Here is a 14,498-nt window from a genome sequence, read left to right as displayed (position 1 = left end):
GCATCTGAACTATGCAGAACAGTGAAAACAAGCAGATCCGTTTCCAGTCCTTGGCTGCCATTTTCTGGAAAGATGGAGTATGACATGTTAAAGCTCACTAACAGCAATATTCAGAATGCTAGCGGCTATAAACGGTTGAAAGAGGCTAAGAAAACAGAGAAGATGACCTTTCTTAGTCAGGTGTGGTTATTGAACGTGGCCTTGAAGGGGAGTAGTTTTGGGGTCTTAGGTTCACTGGCTGCAACCTGCTGTAATCCCCTGTACTTTCCCCCCCAACATAGGTCATCATCCACAAACTCTTGAGTATGTTCCACCCCCGGCCGTTTGTGAAAACTCGGTTTGCCCCTCAAGGAGCCATGGCCTGCATCCAAGCTGTTGCCGAGTTCTACTATAAGATAGCCTTCAGGTAAAATTACTTAAGGGGAGGACGCTTGCGGTTAGACTGGTTGAGTAAATGTTACCTTCGCGTAACCTTTGCCATTTCCCCTGCCCCATTTTCCTTTTTTGCCGTTTCTTCTATGTTGTGAGCCTGCAGGCAGGGACTGCTTTGTTTAACTGACTGCATGTAAGCCACTCTGGGAGTCTTTTTGGCCAGGGTACAAATGCTCATAAATGCATGAATTGTTGTTCTTCCTTGATCAGCTTTCCTTGCGTTGATATGGGCCACATTTGTACATCTGCTTCCCTCTGCATAGATACTGGCTTGCTTCACTCCTCCTTGCTTGTGCTGGGAGAAACAAACCCATGTTCCCTGTCCAAACCAGGGTTCATGGGTTGTTTCACTCCAACACACCACAAGGGCTAGCTTATTGTCATGGTTTATTTGTAGTGCAAATCCCAGGAATCATGGGCTATTTCTCCCTAGCTTGGGGAGGAGTGAAACAGGACATTAAACTCATGCACAGTAAACCATGGTTTAGAGCTTACTCACAGTGATGTGCTATAGCTGCCGTTAAGCAATATCATAGGAGTTGCATGGACCATGTGGGTACTCCCCACATCAGCAGTGTCCTCTGTGGGAGCCGCTTGGCGTTGGCATGGCAAGCCCCCATGTAATACAAGCGACCAGTGAGATGCAGAGTTTCATATATTGATGCAAGAACACTACAAAGATAAATTAGACTTCAAACCATAGTGATGGCTCCATCTTAGGAGGGAGGCCTAGAGTGTTTCCAACAAATGATAGAGCAGCTACCAAGCATACTTCCCATCCAGAAATCTGTTGCAGAACTGCAAATATGGTAAATACAGGTAGTTCTACTGTATGTGCAGATGTCGGTGGAAGAGAAAGTGTTCTTTATGGGCGAGAGTTGTGTGGGACTCTAGGATATGGTCCCATGCTTTTGCCCCCAGCCTAGGCCTCTCATTCAATGGCAAACACCATTCGCCACATAGCAGCTGGGCCTGCTCTTGGCTTCTTAGCCTTCCTCAGAACACCTAATTGCTTGGTGACATTCTCCCTTATTTTCTTCCAGGATCCATGCAGAGTTCCAGCTAAATGAGCCTCCCGATTTCCCGTTCTGGTTTTCCCCTGCCCAGTTCACAGGCTATGTCGTCCTCGCCAAGGACTCCTCCCACGTTCGAGAATTCAAGCTGTTTGTTCCTAACAACAGGTGAGGGTTGCCCCACTTCCAACATCTTCTGATTAGATACAAACACACAAATGCCTTTTAACTTGAACGTGCAAGCTCCACACATTTGATTATTTTGCATTATTCTACGTAAAGTCTGGCTTCTGAGATTTACATAATAAGTGTTTTGGAAGTTGTTCACTTGTAGAACAAGATCAGCTTGGCTTATGCTTCAGTTCTTAATAGATTTAAAGCTTGTCTCTTTAAGAACACAAGATAGGAATATAAGACTCCACCTTACGCCGAGTCAGACATTTGGTCCACCTAGCTAAGTAGTGTCGGTATTGACTGGCAGTGGCTCTCCAGTTTCATGCAGCAGTCGCCCTCAACCCTACTTGAAGATGCTGAGGGTCAAACCTGGGACTTTCTGCGTGCAAAACAGATGCTGTACCAGTGAGACCAGGCGTTTCCTCTTTCCCCAGTGAACCTGCACATGCGCTTACGTCAGCACCAGAGGCCCTGCTCTGTGTCCCCAGGGCAGCTAAGGTTTGCTAGGTGAGCAGAATGCTCTCCTGAGAGACGCCAACCAGGCCTTACCACTGCTGGCCTCTTTGCAAGGAGCAAAGGCATGGAGTTGCATTCAGCTAAGTCCTACTCAGGGTAAACCCATTGAAATGAATAAACCTAAGTTGTTCATGTCCATTAACTTCAATGGGTCTTCTCTGAGTAGGACTAGCATTGGGTACTGCTACTGGCAGTTCATTTATTTCACATACCTACATACCCCTTCTCTCCCAAGGTGGTTTACGATTAAGGTTTTAAAATAGTAATACAAACAAATGGTATAGAATTTAGGCCAACAGACCAAATGAACTGGTGGCGTGAGGTCCCTGGCCTAGACTTCCTTGCTTCTACCTTCCTCCAGGGGACACCCATGTCTAAAGTAGCTATAAAGAAAGAGAAGTAGAGGGGCTACATCAGGGAAGAGGCACCTATGGTCATCTATTTGTTTTTGGACTACAGTTCCCATCATCCCTGGCCATTGCCCATGCTAGCTGGGGCCAGTGGGAATTGGGAGTCCCAACAAGATCTGGAGGGTCACAAGTTCCCCATCCCTGGACTGCCCCCAACATTGTCTCAGGCCACTGATAGTCCTTCAGTAGCTGATGGTATGTTCTCCTTGCTTCTCTACTTCTGTCTTCCATCAGGGTGCACAGGTATTTCTTTAAAAAATAACCATCTAAGGTAGATGGCTATTTCAGCAGGCATTTAGCTAACTGTAAATTGATTCCATGCTGCTTCCTTGGGAGGTCTGGTGTTTGGGGTCTTCGTTTGTTGTTTTTTAATCGTTGCTTTCAAATTGTGTTAATTCATTGTAACCTACCTGAAGGTTTCCAGACTGAAGAGCGAGATAAAATATATTTTGATAAAATTAACAAACATTGTTTCAGCACATGTGGATATCCTGCACCTGACTTTTTCTGGCTTTTTCTCACCAGGTCTCTCAATGTAGACATGGAGTGGCTCTATGGGGCCTTGGAGAGCAGCAACATGGAAGTAGATATTGGATACTTGCCTCAGGTCAGTAGCAAGAATCGCATTTGGACTGTCTGTGCCGCTGTATTTACAGTACTGACTGATTCCATCTTATACATTTTCATGCCTGATTTGTATTGTATTCCAAAGAGTATAAAGCGAAAAGTTTCATTGTCTCCTTGGTTTTTGCAGGAAATTTTGTTGAGTAGAAGGAGTGGCTATTGATAGTGGTTGGTAATGATTCATTCTTAAATATTACATTGCTTTGAAGTTTACATTGTAGACTACCCTGGGATCACAGTGATGAAAAGTGGCTTAGAAGTTGAATAAATAAATAGCAAATAGATGGTTGCAACCTATCTTCTAGCCTTTTAGGAATGGACAGTAGCTTAGGATCTGCTGGTAGATCTTTAAGTGATTTGAAGTAGATTGGCAATGATTTCTGACCCCAAATTATTTAACAATGGCAATCCCCACCCCCCACCCCCGTTAAACAGCTGAAGTGGGAGAAAAACTGGTAAGCAGAAGTGGATTTTTTGAATAGAAAACAAATTCTGGGCTCAGAATTCTGTAATTCCAATCATATTTATTTGGCACCTGGCTCAGTTGAACCTCAAGGAATCTAGTAAAAAGAAAAATGTGAAGTAGATCCCACAAACCCAATGTCTACCCACCGTGGCTCTAGTCTGCATTCCACATCCCTGCATGTGAAATCTCTATAGCGCTGTCTGTTTTCTAGAGACCATTGCATGTTCACTGAGAGTTAAGTGCCTTCTGTCTTGCAGATGGAACTTGAGTCTTTGGGGCCCTCGGTCCCTTCCGTGATTCACGACGAAAACGGGAACGTGATTGACAGCAGAGACTCAGAAGGAGAACCAATTCAGTTCATATTTGAAGAGATCACCTGGCAGCGAGAAATAAGCTGGGAAGAGGCTGCCGGCAAACTGGAAGTTGCCATGTATCCATTTAAGAAAGTATGGAAAGAGCCTACCTTGCATCCCCTTCAACGTGATTAAGATATTCTGCCAGCACTCATGTATGGAAGGGCTAAATGCAGAGAGCCTCCCCAGCTTGATTTGGTGGTTGTGAAAGTGAGCAGGCTCTGCAGTTACTGATGTCTGCTAACACAGCATCACAGCAGTTCTATCCAAGACTCTGGGATCTTTTAAATGACTGTACAGTACATCCTTTTGATGGATGAATGCAAATGTTGGCAGAGACCACAGAGGAATATTCTGACCGGAACCAGGTTTCTTAGGGCACAGGCAGGACCTTAAGTGCTGCATTGTTCATCCTTCCTGTTATCTTAAGTCCCTGGTGCCGTTTTAAAAAGATGAAAGTGATGGAGGTGTCTTGGAGGGCATTTTTCTGCTGCAAGCAGAGCAGGACACCCAGCAGGCTTAGCACTGTACTTCCCTTATCAGCAGGAAACACAAGATATGTGTGGCTTGTGGGAGTTGAAACAAAGAGCAAATTTATAGCATGAGCTGTTGAATGCTATTCTCATTCAGCCAGCAACCAGAACTACCCTTCCACATCTAATTAATCAGCTGAAAAATGTGGGGGGGGGGGTTGAGGGGGGGCAGAGTATAGTAAAAGCAGCTTGTGAAAAAATGTGCAGTTTGAAGGAATTGTTTATGGTTAGCTGTTTCCTTAAGAAGCCTGGGTTTCCTTAAAGGGGCTCATCTGTTTGACCTTTTAAGGATTGTAATTAACCCATCTCTCACTTTGAAAAAAAGTGTTGTCATAGGCTATAAAGCTTTGTATTTAAGGACTAGCCTAGTAGCCATAGGCAAGAAGGAATTGGCTCAGATGTAGCTAGAGACCAGAAAAATCTTTTCATGTACAAATGGTACAATGCTCAGAAATGGAAGGAGGGTACAATACCAACAAAGGAGGAATGGCAGGCGAAACTGATGGGGGCATTCAGAAATGGCTAGTTTAACTAGTAGAATAAGAGACCAGGAAGAAAGAACTTTCAAGGAAGATTGGAAAAGATTTGTAGAATATTTGAAAAATTATTGTAAGCAAATTAAGGCGTTAGAAAGATTAAGAGTAAATTCAGCAGTATAAAGTAAAGTGAGATAAAACTGAGAAAGAGAGAATACAGAATAACTAGAATATGCAGCTCTAAAGGGTAACCAAAACCATCCATGGAAGGGGCAGGGAGGGAAATCAATGTTAAATGTATGGTTTGCATTTTGGTAAATGTTAATGTGCGAGTGTGTGTGTGTGTGGAATTGAATGTAAACAAGCAAGCAGGTTGGTGAGGGACGGACCAAGTGCTCTGTCCCTCATGTTTTCAACTTTTTCTGTTACTTCTTTTGGTCTAAGGTTTCCTACCTTCCCTTTACTGAAGCTTTTGAGAGAGCAAAATCTGAGAGTAAACTGGTGCACTCCATACTGTTGTGGGGAGCACTGGATGATCAGTCATGCTGAGGTAAGAGGGGCATTTCTCATCACAGTTTGTTTTTAAAGGACATGTAAAAAAATCCAAATCCATATTAGGGCCACTAGTAGTAGTAGTAGTACTATTCCTTTCTCACATAATATGAAATATTAAAAAGATATAAACATATACATTATACAAAAATATAATAATAACATGTATTGTTGGGTTCACCACCCCCTTCCCCACAAGCAAGTGTCCTTTTTCTTTCTGTCTCTGAGCAGGTTCAGGGCGAACTCTCCGGGAAACAGTCCTGGAAAGTTCGCCCATCCTCGCCTTCCTGAATGAGAGTTTCATCAGCACATGGTCTCTGGTGAAGGAGCTGGAGGAATTACAGGTAAGCATTCAGCTGCACCAGCTTAGTGCCAATGAATGGTGCTGGCTTGTCAATACAAGGTGGTGCTGGCAGGTCAAGAATGGGTGCATCAAAACCCCACAAGCAACCTCACTAGCGCCTATTCTAGACATCCAAAGAAACTAGAGCTGTCAATTTTGGACTAAGTGGGTGCTTTTTATAACTGAAAGCAGTTTAAGACACGGATTTGTTTTCCACAGGCTAAGAGAGAGAACGAGGTCAACAGCAAACTCGCAGACCTGCACCTTGAAAAGTATAACTTCCCCGTGGAGATAATGATCTGTCTGCCCAATGGCACCGTGGTAGGGCTCTGGCTCCCATTTTTCCTTTGCTAATTCCTTCTTTTATGAATTTGTGGTGTCTGCTGGGGATGGCAGTTGTCTCCTTCTGATATGCTTGCAGCAGCAGCAGCAGCAGCTGAGCATCTAATAGCTGCCTCTCAAGAGCTGAAAAACAGTTTCATTTTGGAGCAATACATAGTACTTGTGCTAAGCAAGGCAGTTACAGATTGAAGCTGTCAGGGCATTTTGTAGTGATTGACTTTTTCTTGTCCTTTCCAAAAGCTCAGGAAACAAGGTCCACAAAAAGTTGGTAGGTTCACAAAGCGTGCTTCTTAATAGACACAGAATATTTCCATGGGTATCAAATGGTATTGAAGAATGTTACCTTGGGGAAGGAGATAAGACTGAATGAAGGTTTAGGAGAGAGTTCTGTGCTTCGTGTTTAGTAGGCCACTTCATGTTTTTAAATAACTTTTAGAATACCCATATCCAGAGCAGTTCCAAAATATTTTTTCTTTACTTGGGAGCTAGGTGCTCTCTCCCTCTCCTTCTCTCTGTCTTTACACACAGAGAAGCCAGATCTGGTTAGGCAGCCATGAAAGATTCTGGTAGGCCTCACTTACTGATAAAAGTTGTTTTACTAAAACCATACTCTGCTCAGGCCACTTCTCTGCATTTTCCTGGATCCCTGAAGAATCTTTCACATTCCACATTTCACCTCCCTCCTCCTCCTCCTCCTCCTTATTATTATTATTATTATTATTATTATTATTATTATTATTATTTCTACCCCACCCATCTGGCTTGGTTTCCCCAGCCACTCTGGGCGGCTTTCAACAGAACATTAAAAACAGAATAGAACTTCAAACATTAAAAACTTTCCTAAACAGGGCTGCCTTCAGATGTCTTCTAAAAGTCAGATAGTTTATTTCCTTCACATCTAATGGGAGGGCGTTCCACAGGGTGGGCGCCACCACCGAGAAAGCCCTCTGCCAAATTGTACAGGCACACATTTCTGGTTCACTTTTTGCCCTCTTAAACCATTTATTTTATCAGGGGTTGATTTGAGAAAGGAATACATGTATTTCCACTGTCTCCATTTTTGAAAGCCGGGGAAGGGAGCAGACTTTATCAGTAGCCACTACAGGCAAGTGGGGCTTGGGGACTGGCTGGCTTACCTTGCCCTGTGGCTCCCAAAGAGGAGGAGGTGGAGGCCTCTTTTCATCACCCTCAGCAGCAGCCACCTCTGTTTAAAATTGAAGGGCATCAGCCACCTTTGCCTTGAAGCAGCAGGTGCTAGATTTAAACAATGCAGTGCATCCTGCTCCTTGGGAGGGCAAGGCAAATGGGCTTCAACCTCCATCCACCTGCAATGACTTCTGGGAGAAAAGAAAACTAACATAGGGATTGAATGGTCTTTTCCTAAACACATCCTCCCATTTCCCAGGTCCACCACATCAATGCCAACTACTTCCTGGATATTACTTCTATGAAGCCCGAAGAAGCTGAGAGCAGCATCTTTAGTTTCTCTGCCAGTTTTGAAGATCCCTCAACAGCAACTTACCTCCAGTTTCTGAAAGAAGGACTTCAGAGAGCAAAGCCGTTCTTGCAGGCCTAAGCAGAGAAGCAACCCAATGCCCTCCTATTGATCACCAAAGACACAGGAGTTCTTGTTTCTGGCATGCCTTGAGCTCATGCAGTACTGAATAGTAAAGTGCTGTCCTTGAATGGAAGATCTCCAGTCAAGTAAGCGTCCCTCAAAAATATGAAGCTGCTACACCTGCAATTACACGAATCATTTTCAGGACCATTTTGAAAGGGACTGGTCTTATTATTATTCTAGTTGTTGGAAGCAGATCGTCCTGCAGCCAACAATAGAGACTGGGAACAGGGCAGCACAAAAGTCTGAGATCTGGGCTGTGGTGTGTGAGGTCAGCAGGTTGCGTCTCATGCAAAGCCTGAATTCAGTTGGTGCTGTTCCCTTAGTAAAAAGGCTTTGTTGATTTGTGAATGGGATACCATGTTTTTGCATTGGCTCTGGCATCTGATCCCATTCATGGCCCTGAATTGCTCTTACATTGCGAAGGCCTCCACATTTTTGAACTGTTGTGATGCAAACTTAAGGAGATTGCAGGTTGCGTCTTCAAGATCAGCGCCTACAAGGATGCCACTGAGCATAGGTATAGGAGCCTAGGAAGCCGCCTTATACAGTCAGGCCGTTGGTCCAATATTGTCCACTCTGCCTGGCAGCAGCGCTCTGGGATTTCAGTAAGCGGGGCATTCGCAACCATGCCTGGAGATGCTGGGGATTGAACCTGGGACCTGCTGTATGGAAAGCAGTTGCTCTACCACTGGGCTGTGGTTATTTCCCAAAGCAACACCTATGTTATTTGCTACACTCCTGGCTAACAAGGCAAGACCTGTGTGTTTGCTACACTCGCACTGATGTCTGGAGGGCTGCTCAGGTGGGTGCTATTTCACAGAGGGGGGAACCTTCAAAACAAACGTTTTAGCATGGTTAAACCAGGCCACAAAAGGCTCTGCAGACCCCTCCGGGGGCCAGATTTTGTCCTAGGGCTTCCAGCTGCTGATCCTATGCATTTTCATCATTGTGACTTCAAGTCAAGAAAAACCAGTTGCTCTTTCCTAAAGCACATACAGTTTTAGGGGGCTGCGTTCACAGTAATCATGTCACTGTCCAAACCTAAATCATGTTTAAGGGTGATTTTACATAACTGATTTTTCCCCCCACCGCAGAGTTTGTTCTGAGTCACAATCACATGGTTGCCATGCCCATAATCCTGGGCCTGCAGAGTGTTCTAAAATGGGGCTATTTATCCCAAGATGGCTTTTCTTCTTTGCCATACGATGCCGTCCATACAGTAATGCCACTTTGCACGTACAGGGAGAAGAATTGGATCTAAGCAGTTCTTTTCATTTCAGAGCCAGCCTTTCTGTGCTGCCTGCAATACATGTGAGTTGCAGCTCCTTCCTACACAGAAGTGGCTTGCCTGGTGGGGTGGAGCCACTGCACTAACTTCTGGTAGGGAGAGGACTCAGCTTCTCTGGAGGAATAACCCAAACATCACGAACCTTCTGCTTGCTTCTTTCACACAGAGAAGCTTCCAGAACCCTGTGGAATTAATTAGAATAGGAAAGATCTCTGCACATCAGATCAATACTTTCTGCACTAAGAAATGCAAACTGACATACCAAAAGGCTGAAGGCAGACCTTCCAAATTTATTTTCATATACAGGCAACTCCCCATTTACGTGCATTCGAGGCATGCACAACAACGCATGCACGCATAGCTGCGAACCTGGAAGTGGCATGAAAAGAGGCAAAAACGGCCCTAAAAGAATATGAAAATTGCAAATACAGCACGAAAACAGTGTCAAGCAATCCCACAGGCCTTTGCAAATACAATCCCAGGAGCCCTTGCACCGACCTTTAAGGGCTGTGGAGAGTTGGGAGTTTGAGCAAGGAAGTCTGGAGGGAGCAGTTGTGGTGTTTGCAGGCTTTTTCAACGGTGTTCCCAATATATGCAATTTCACTTCGGTGTGCAGTGCCTTTGAACGTTATGCCCGCATAAGAGGGGAGTTGCCTGTAATGTGATGGTCTTCAGACTGATCTTAGGAAATCCAGGAATGTTTATCTGCAGTTCCTCTGATGTTGGGAAAGATGGAGGGCACAAGGAGAAGAAGGGGACGACAGAGGACGAGATGGTTCGACAGTGTTCTTGAGGCTACGAACATGAGTTTGACCAAGCTGCGGCAGGCAGTGGAAGACAGGAGTGCCTGGCGTGCTCTGGTCCATGGGGTCATGAAGAGTCACACATTACTAAACAACTAAACAACAACAACAAATGGCAGAGAAGCATCCCTGAGAGACTGCTTGGGCATCACTACCCAGACTTCCAGTACAGTGCACAGACAAGGAGTACAAATGTAGACTAAGCTCCACTCTCAGTTCAGACAGGCTGTGGTGAAACCAGCAGGCCTAGCATAGCCTTGCCTGTGTCTGCCCTAGAACACTTCCCAGCCTCCTCATCAATAGGCAGGGGCTCCAGACAGATGTGCAGGGGCTCCTTTGCAGATCAGTTGCTGTAAGAAGGGATCCCTGCAGCTAAGAAATTTGAAATGCACTGATGTAAAAGCTTTAACATGATCTGATACATACCAGTAAACAGCCTAGGGTAGTGGGGGAGAGAGGAGCTGTAAATCTGAGAATGGAAACCCATCACTTTGAACAGGCAATTGCAGTTTAGAGAGAGCAGCTTTTGGTCAAGATTGCACGAAGTCTGCCATAGTTCTCCTTCAACCGTGAAATGTCAGGCTTGTCTCGAGTATTGTTTCTCATATTTTGCTTGGTTGCTGCAAGCTTGGAGCGTTCTGATATTTTCCTCTGGAAATAATATTGTACAGCTGCTTGTGCAATCTCCAGTGTTTACAACATTTTTCCTTTAAAAGAAGCATCAAGGAGATCGTCAAATACCGTATTTTTTGCTCTATAAGACTCACTTTTTCCCTCCTAAAAAGTAAGGGGAAATGTGTGTGCATCTTATGGAGCGAATGCAGGCTGCGCAGCTATCACAGAAGCCAGAACAGCAAGAGGGATTGCTGCTTTCACTGCGCAGCAATCCCTCTTGCTGTTCTGGCTTCTGAGATTCAGAATACTTTTTTTCTTGCTTTCCTCCTCCAAAAACTAGGTGCGTCTTGTGGTCTGGTACATCTTATAGAGCAAAAAATACAGTAGTTTCAAAGTCCTAGATGCAAACTTAGAAAGGTATTATGGGGGGCGGTGAATGGGAGGACCTCAAAAGGGAGAGGGTTGCACTTTTCTTGTCTCCTATTGATTATAAAATAAAGTATCCCCTCCCCCATTATTTTTGTTATTATTCCTGGCCATTGGGATGTGGTTCTCTTTCAAGCTGGTAGAGTAAAGAGGCCGTTGGTGGGAAACCATCAAATGCAGCCGCTTGCCACAGCCTAATAAGAGCCAGACAATGTTCCTGAGAGCGCATCCTGTTCAATAGTTTGTTTGAAGAATGTCCCGTTTCCCTACTTCTCATTACATTTCCCAGCATTAATTTTAGCGGGGTGGGAACTTGTGTGGGATTTGTACTTCGTTAGTGACTGATGTGATAGAAACACATTGCAGAATTCACTTCTGTGGGGGGGGGGGTGGCGCTTGCAAGCAGTATTCATTTTTCTCAACAGCATTATTCTTCAATTGCCTTCTGCAGCTTTTCTTAGTGATAGGAAAGCGAGCCAATAGCTAAACATCAGCATTTCTCATTTGAAAAAAGAGCACTTTCAATTTCGGCTGGATTTTCAAGCATTTAAGAGTTGGCTATCTCTGAATGCTATTCAGCTGATGTTCAAGAAGCAATTACTGTCAGGTCCACTTCAGAATCTTACATCTAAAGCCCTGTAGCCACTTACCTGGGAACAAGCCCCATTGAACTTGGTGGGGCTTACTTCTGTAGGACTGTGCTGTAAATTAATAAACCCAACTGCTGAGTTTCTTGATTAGAAAAGTGTTGTTGTTGTTTAAACTTTGTCCTACTCTTCTGATTAGATTACCAAGAGCTTTGACTGCTGAATAAAGATCTCCCTCTTCATTTGCTATGGTCTGTGCAAATAAAGAAAACCCTAGCAAACAAAAGCAATCTAATGCCTCCCTAAGAACTGGCCGTCTGTCTAGAAAGGCTGCTATTGTTGCTGGCCTTTATATATATGCTGGCCTTTGCCAGCTTGGCACCTTCCAGCTGTTTTGGACTACAATGCCCAGCAGGTTGGTGAAGGCTGCTATGCCAAGGGGCCTTGGAAGGGCTTTGATCCAAAAGCAAGGATTATAAAGACTCCTTTAATAACAATGAGTCAGTGGACCTAGGAGGAGTGAGTCTCCCTGAATGCATAAGGACTCCTGAGAAGACATGTAATAGAATTGCATTGTAAAACGCTAAGTCTAACCATTTCATCTATTCCAGGGTGTCCAATACAAAAGAGAGCAGGGCTCCTGCACTTTCAGTGTGCGGTAGAGAGAACTGCAGCAGGTTCAGCTTGTCGTGCAAGCCAGGACCAATGACAATTCTTTCTTCTACGCCGCTATTCAAGGTGCAGGAGCCTTGCCCTGTTTTGCACCTGGCGATGCTAACCCATTCTAGTTTTCAAGCCATGGACTTCAAGCAAAAGTTGTGTCTTAACTTTTTAAAAAAATGTTGCCAACTTTTTTCATATTATCTCTATATTTCAAGAATTTTATAAATATTTTGATAACTCCAAAGAGAGGAAAATTTAGGTGTTTGTTACATTTTCTCCCTGTTCATCTGTACTTTGTGATGGTATGATCTTAAATCAAGTGTGGGTTATGCCTGATTTTTGACAGTTGTCTGTTGGAGAAAAGGAACCCCTGTGATTTTGCTCTCTTCTTTTTTAAAATGTTTACTTTAAAAAATGTGTGTGTTTTGTTTTTCGTTTGCTAAACATTTACATAATAGAGGATTCATTTAAGACGTGAGCTTTCTCCGATGCTGTACACTCTCTATTACATTGGGAATGTTTCAGACCTAATCAGTGTTACTAGTCATAAATTATATTAGAGGACAATTGTGGGTAGTTTTTTTGTAGCAGTATTGAAGAAATTTTAAGAATTAAAATACAGAAAATACGTGGTCAGTAATGTGATGATCTACTTATTTTTAAACTTGATATTTTTTTAACTAACTGATGTAATCCATATATTTATTATCTTAACCTGTGGCACTCCTCCCCACTCCAGATCCTAAATGTGTTTTGGTCACTCTGAAACTAAACTGGTGTATTGAATTCTTATAATTATTCAGTACACCATAAAGAAATATGTGTACCTGCAACATACTTCTTTTTAAAAAATTTTAAAAAGACATATGTGTTTCAATACCTAAGCACACATTTCACTAATACAAGTGTGTATAGTAACATGCCGTCCAGTTCAGCCAATTTGTTAAATGCTCTAGCAAAACTTTATGAGTATATTCTTGTATGGAATGTCCTCAGTATATTGCAGCTTTGTTTACTTTTTTGAGTAATAAAAATTGAGAACCCAATTTGTGTGTGCTTTATGTTTTGATACAGTGCCAATATACATTATATTTGAATTTTTTTAAAGGGAATGGCAAGGCCAACATTTAAGCATACAGTGGAAGATGTACAGTGGTACCTCGGGTTATATATGCTTCAGGTTACAGACTCCGCTAACCCGAAAGTAGTACCTTGGGTTAAGAACTTTGCTTCAGGATGAGAACAGAAATCGTGCTCTGGCGGCGCGGCAGCAGCAGGAGGCCCCATTAGCTAAAGTGGTGCTTCAGGTTAAGAACAGTTTCAGGTTAAGAACGGACCTCCGGAACAAATTAAGTACTTAACCCCGAGGTACCACTGTATATGTGAGTGATGTCAGAGCTTTTTAAAAATGCAATAAATAAATTCATAGGGGGCTGTTACATATTGCCAGAGTCTTGTGTGTCTTACCCAAATTATTCCTGGCAGTTTAATTTTTCAGGGGCAGCAGACACACAGTAGATGCAACGTGACTCCCACATGGGCCTGAATACTCCAGCTGAAGTTGGCCTATACATGGAAGTGGAATGAGGCAACAAAATGCTGCAATAGGGGATTGGGCTATAGGTACATGATTACATTTTTGAATGCTCCTCCGTGTAAACAACTAGCACATAAAGGAGTTTGTTTGTTTGTTTGTTTGTTTGTTTGTTTGTTTGTTTAATCCAGATCACCTCATGCTGTGCTGGTTTTCTACTTGCAGGGAATTGCTTGATTTGTACGGCAGAACACTAAAAGATGGCATTATCTACCGTGGGAAGTGGGAAAGTTCACTCTGCCATAACTCTACCACCTCATTCTGATCTTCATTTCCTGCTTGTATACAGTAGGGGTCAGCAAACTTTTTCAGCAAGGAGCCGGTCCACTGCTCCTCAGACCTTGTGGGGGGCCGGACTATATTGGGGGGGGGGATGAACAAATTCCTATGCCCCACAAATACCCCAGAGATGCATTTTAAATAAAAGGGCACATTCTACTCATGTAAAAACACACTGATTCACGGACCGTCCGCGGACCAGATTGAGAAGGCAGTTGGATCACATCCAGCCCCCGGGCCTTAGTTTGCCTACCCATGGTATAGAGTAAGCTACATCCCACGGGAGATGAGAGCAGAGGGAAAGTGGTTTCTTAACTGCAAAGGAGGGCAGGAAAAGCTACTGTACATCTGTGGACTGGCCCATAAAGTGAAGCTGCAGATCTATTTT

At 43.7% G+C, this 14,498-nt stretch overlaps 1 protein-coding gene across 1 annotated transcript in view; it reads left to right on the top strand.

The window, feature by feature from the left end:
* The window catches only part of SELENON (selenoprotein N), a 29,175-nt gene extending 15,892 nt beyond the window's left edge, over positions 1 to 13,283 (top strand). Inside the window, exons 5-12 of the mRNA XM_082231682.1 lie at positions 282 to 406; positions 1,476 to 1,613; positions 3,071 to 3,152; positions 3,893 to 4,081; positions 5,442 to 5,547; positions 5,781 to 5,893; positions 6,112 to 6,213; positions 7,640 to 13,283. Of these exons, the coding sequence (XP_082087808.1) occupies positions 282 to 406; positions 1,476 to 1,613; positions 3,071 to 3,152; positions 3,893 to 4,081; positions 5,442 to 5,547; positions 5,781 to 5,893; positions 6,112 to 6,213; positions 7,640 to 7,810 (1,026 nt within the window). The 3' untranslated portion in view covers positions 7,811 to 13,283. The remainder of the gene's footprint in view (positions 1 to 281; positions 407 to 1,475; positions 1,614 to 3,070; positions 3,153 to 3,892; positions 4,082 to 5,441; positions 5,548 to 5,780; positions 5,894 to 6,111; positions 6,214 to 7,639) is intronic.
* The last annotated feature ends 1,215 nt before the right edge of the window (positions 13,284 to 14,498 follow it).

Source organism: Podarcis vaucheri (genome assembly GCF_965113315.1).
Source record: "Podarcis vaucheri genome assembly, chromosome: 7".
Lineage (NCBI taxonomy): Eukaryota > Metazoa > Chordata > Lepidosauria > Squamata > Lacertidae > Podarcis > Podarcis vaucheri.
This window is presented reverse-complemented; position numbering and strand designations above follow the sequence as displayed.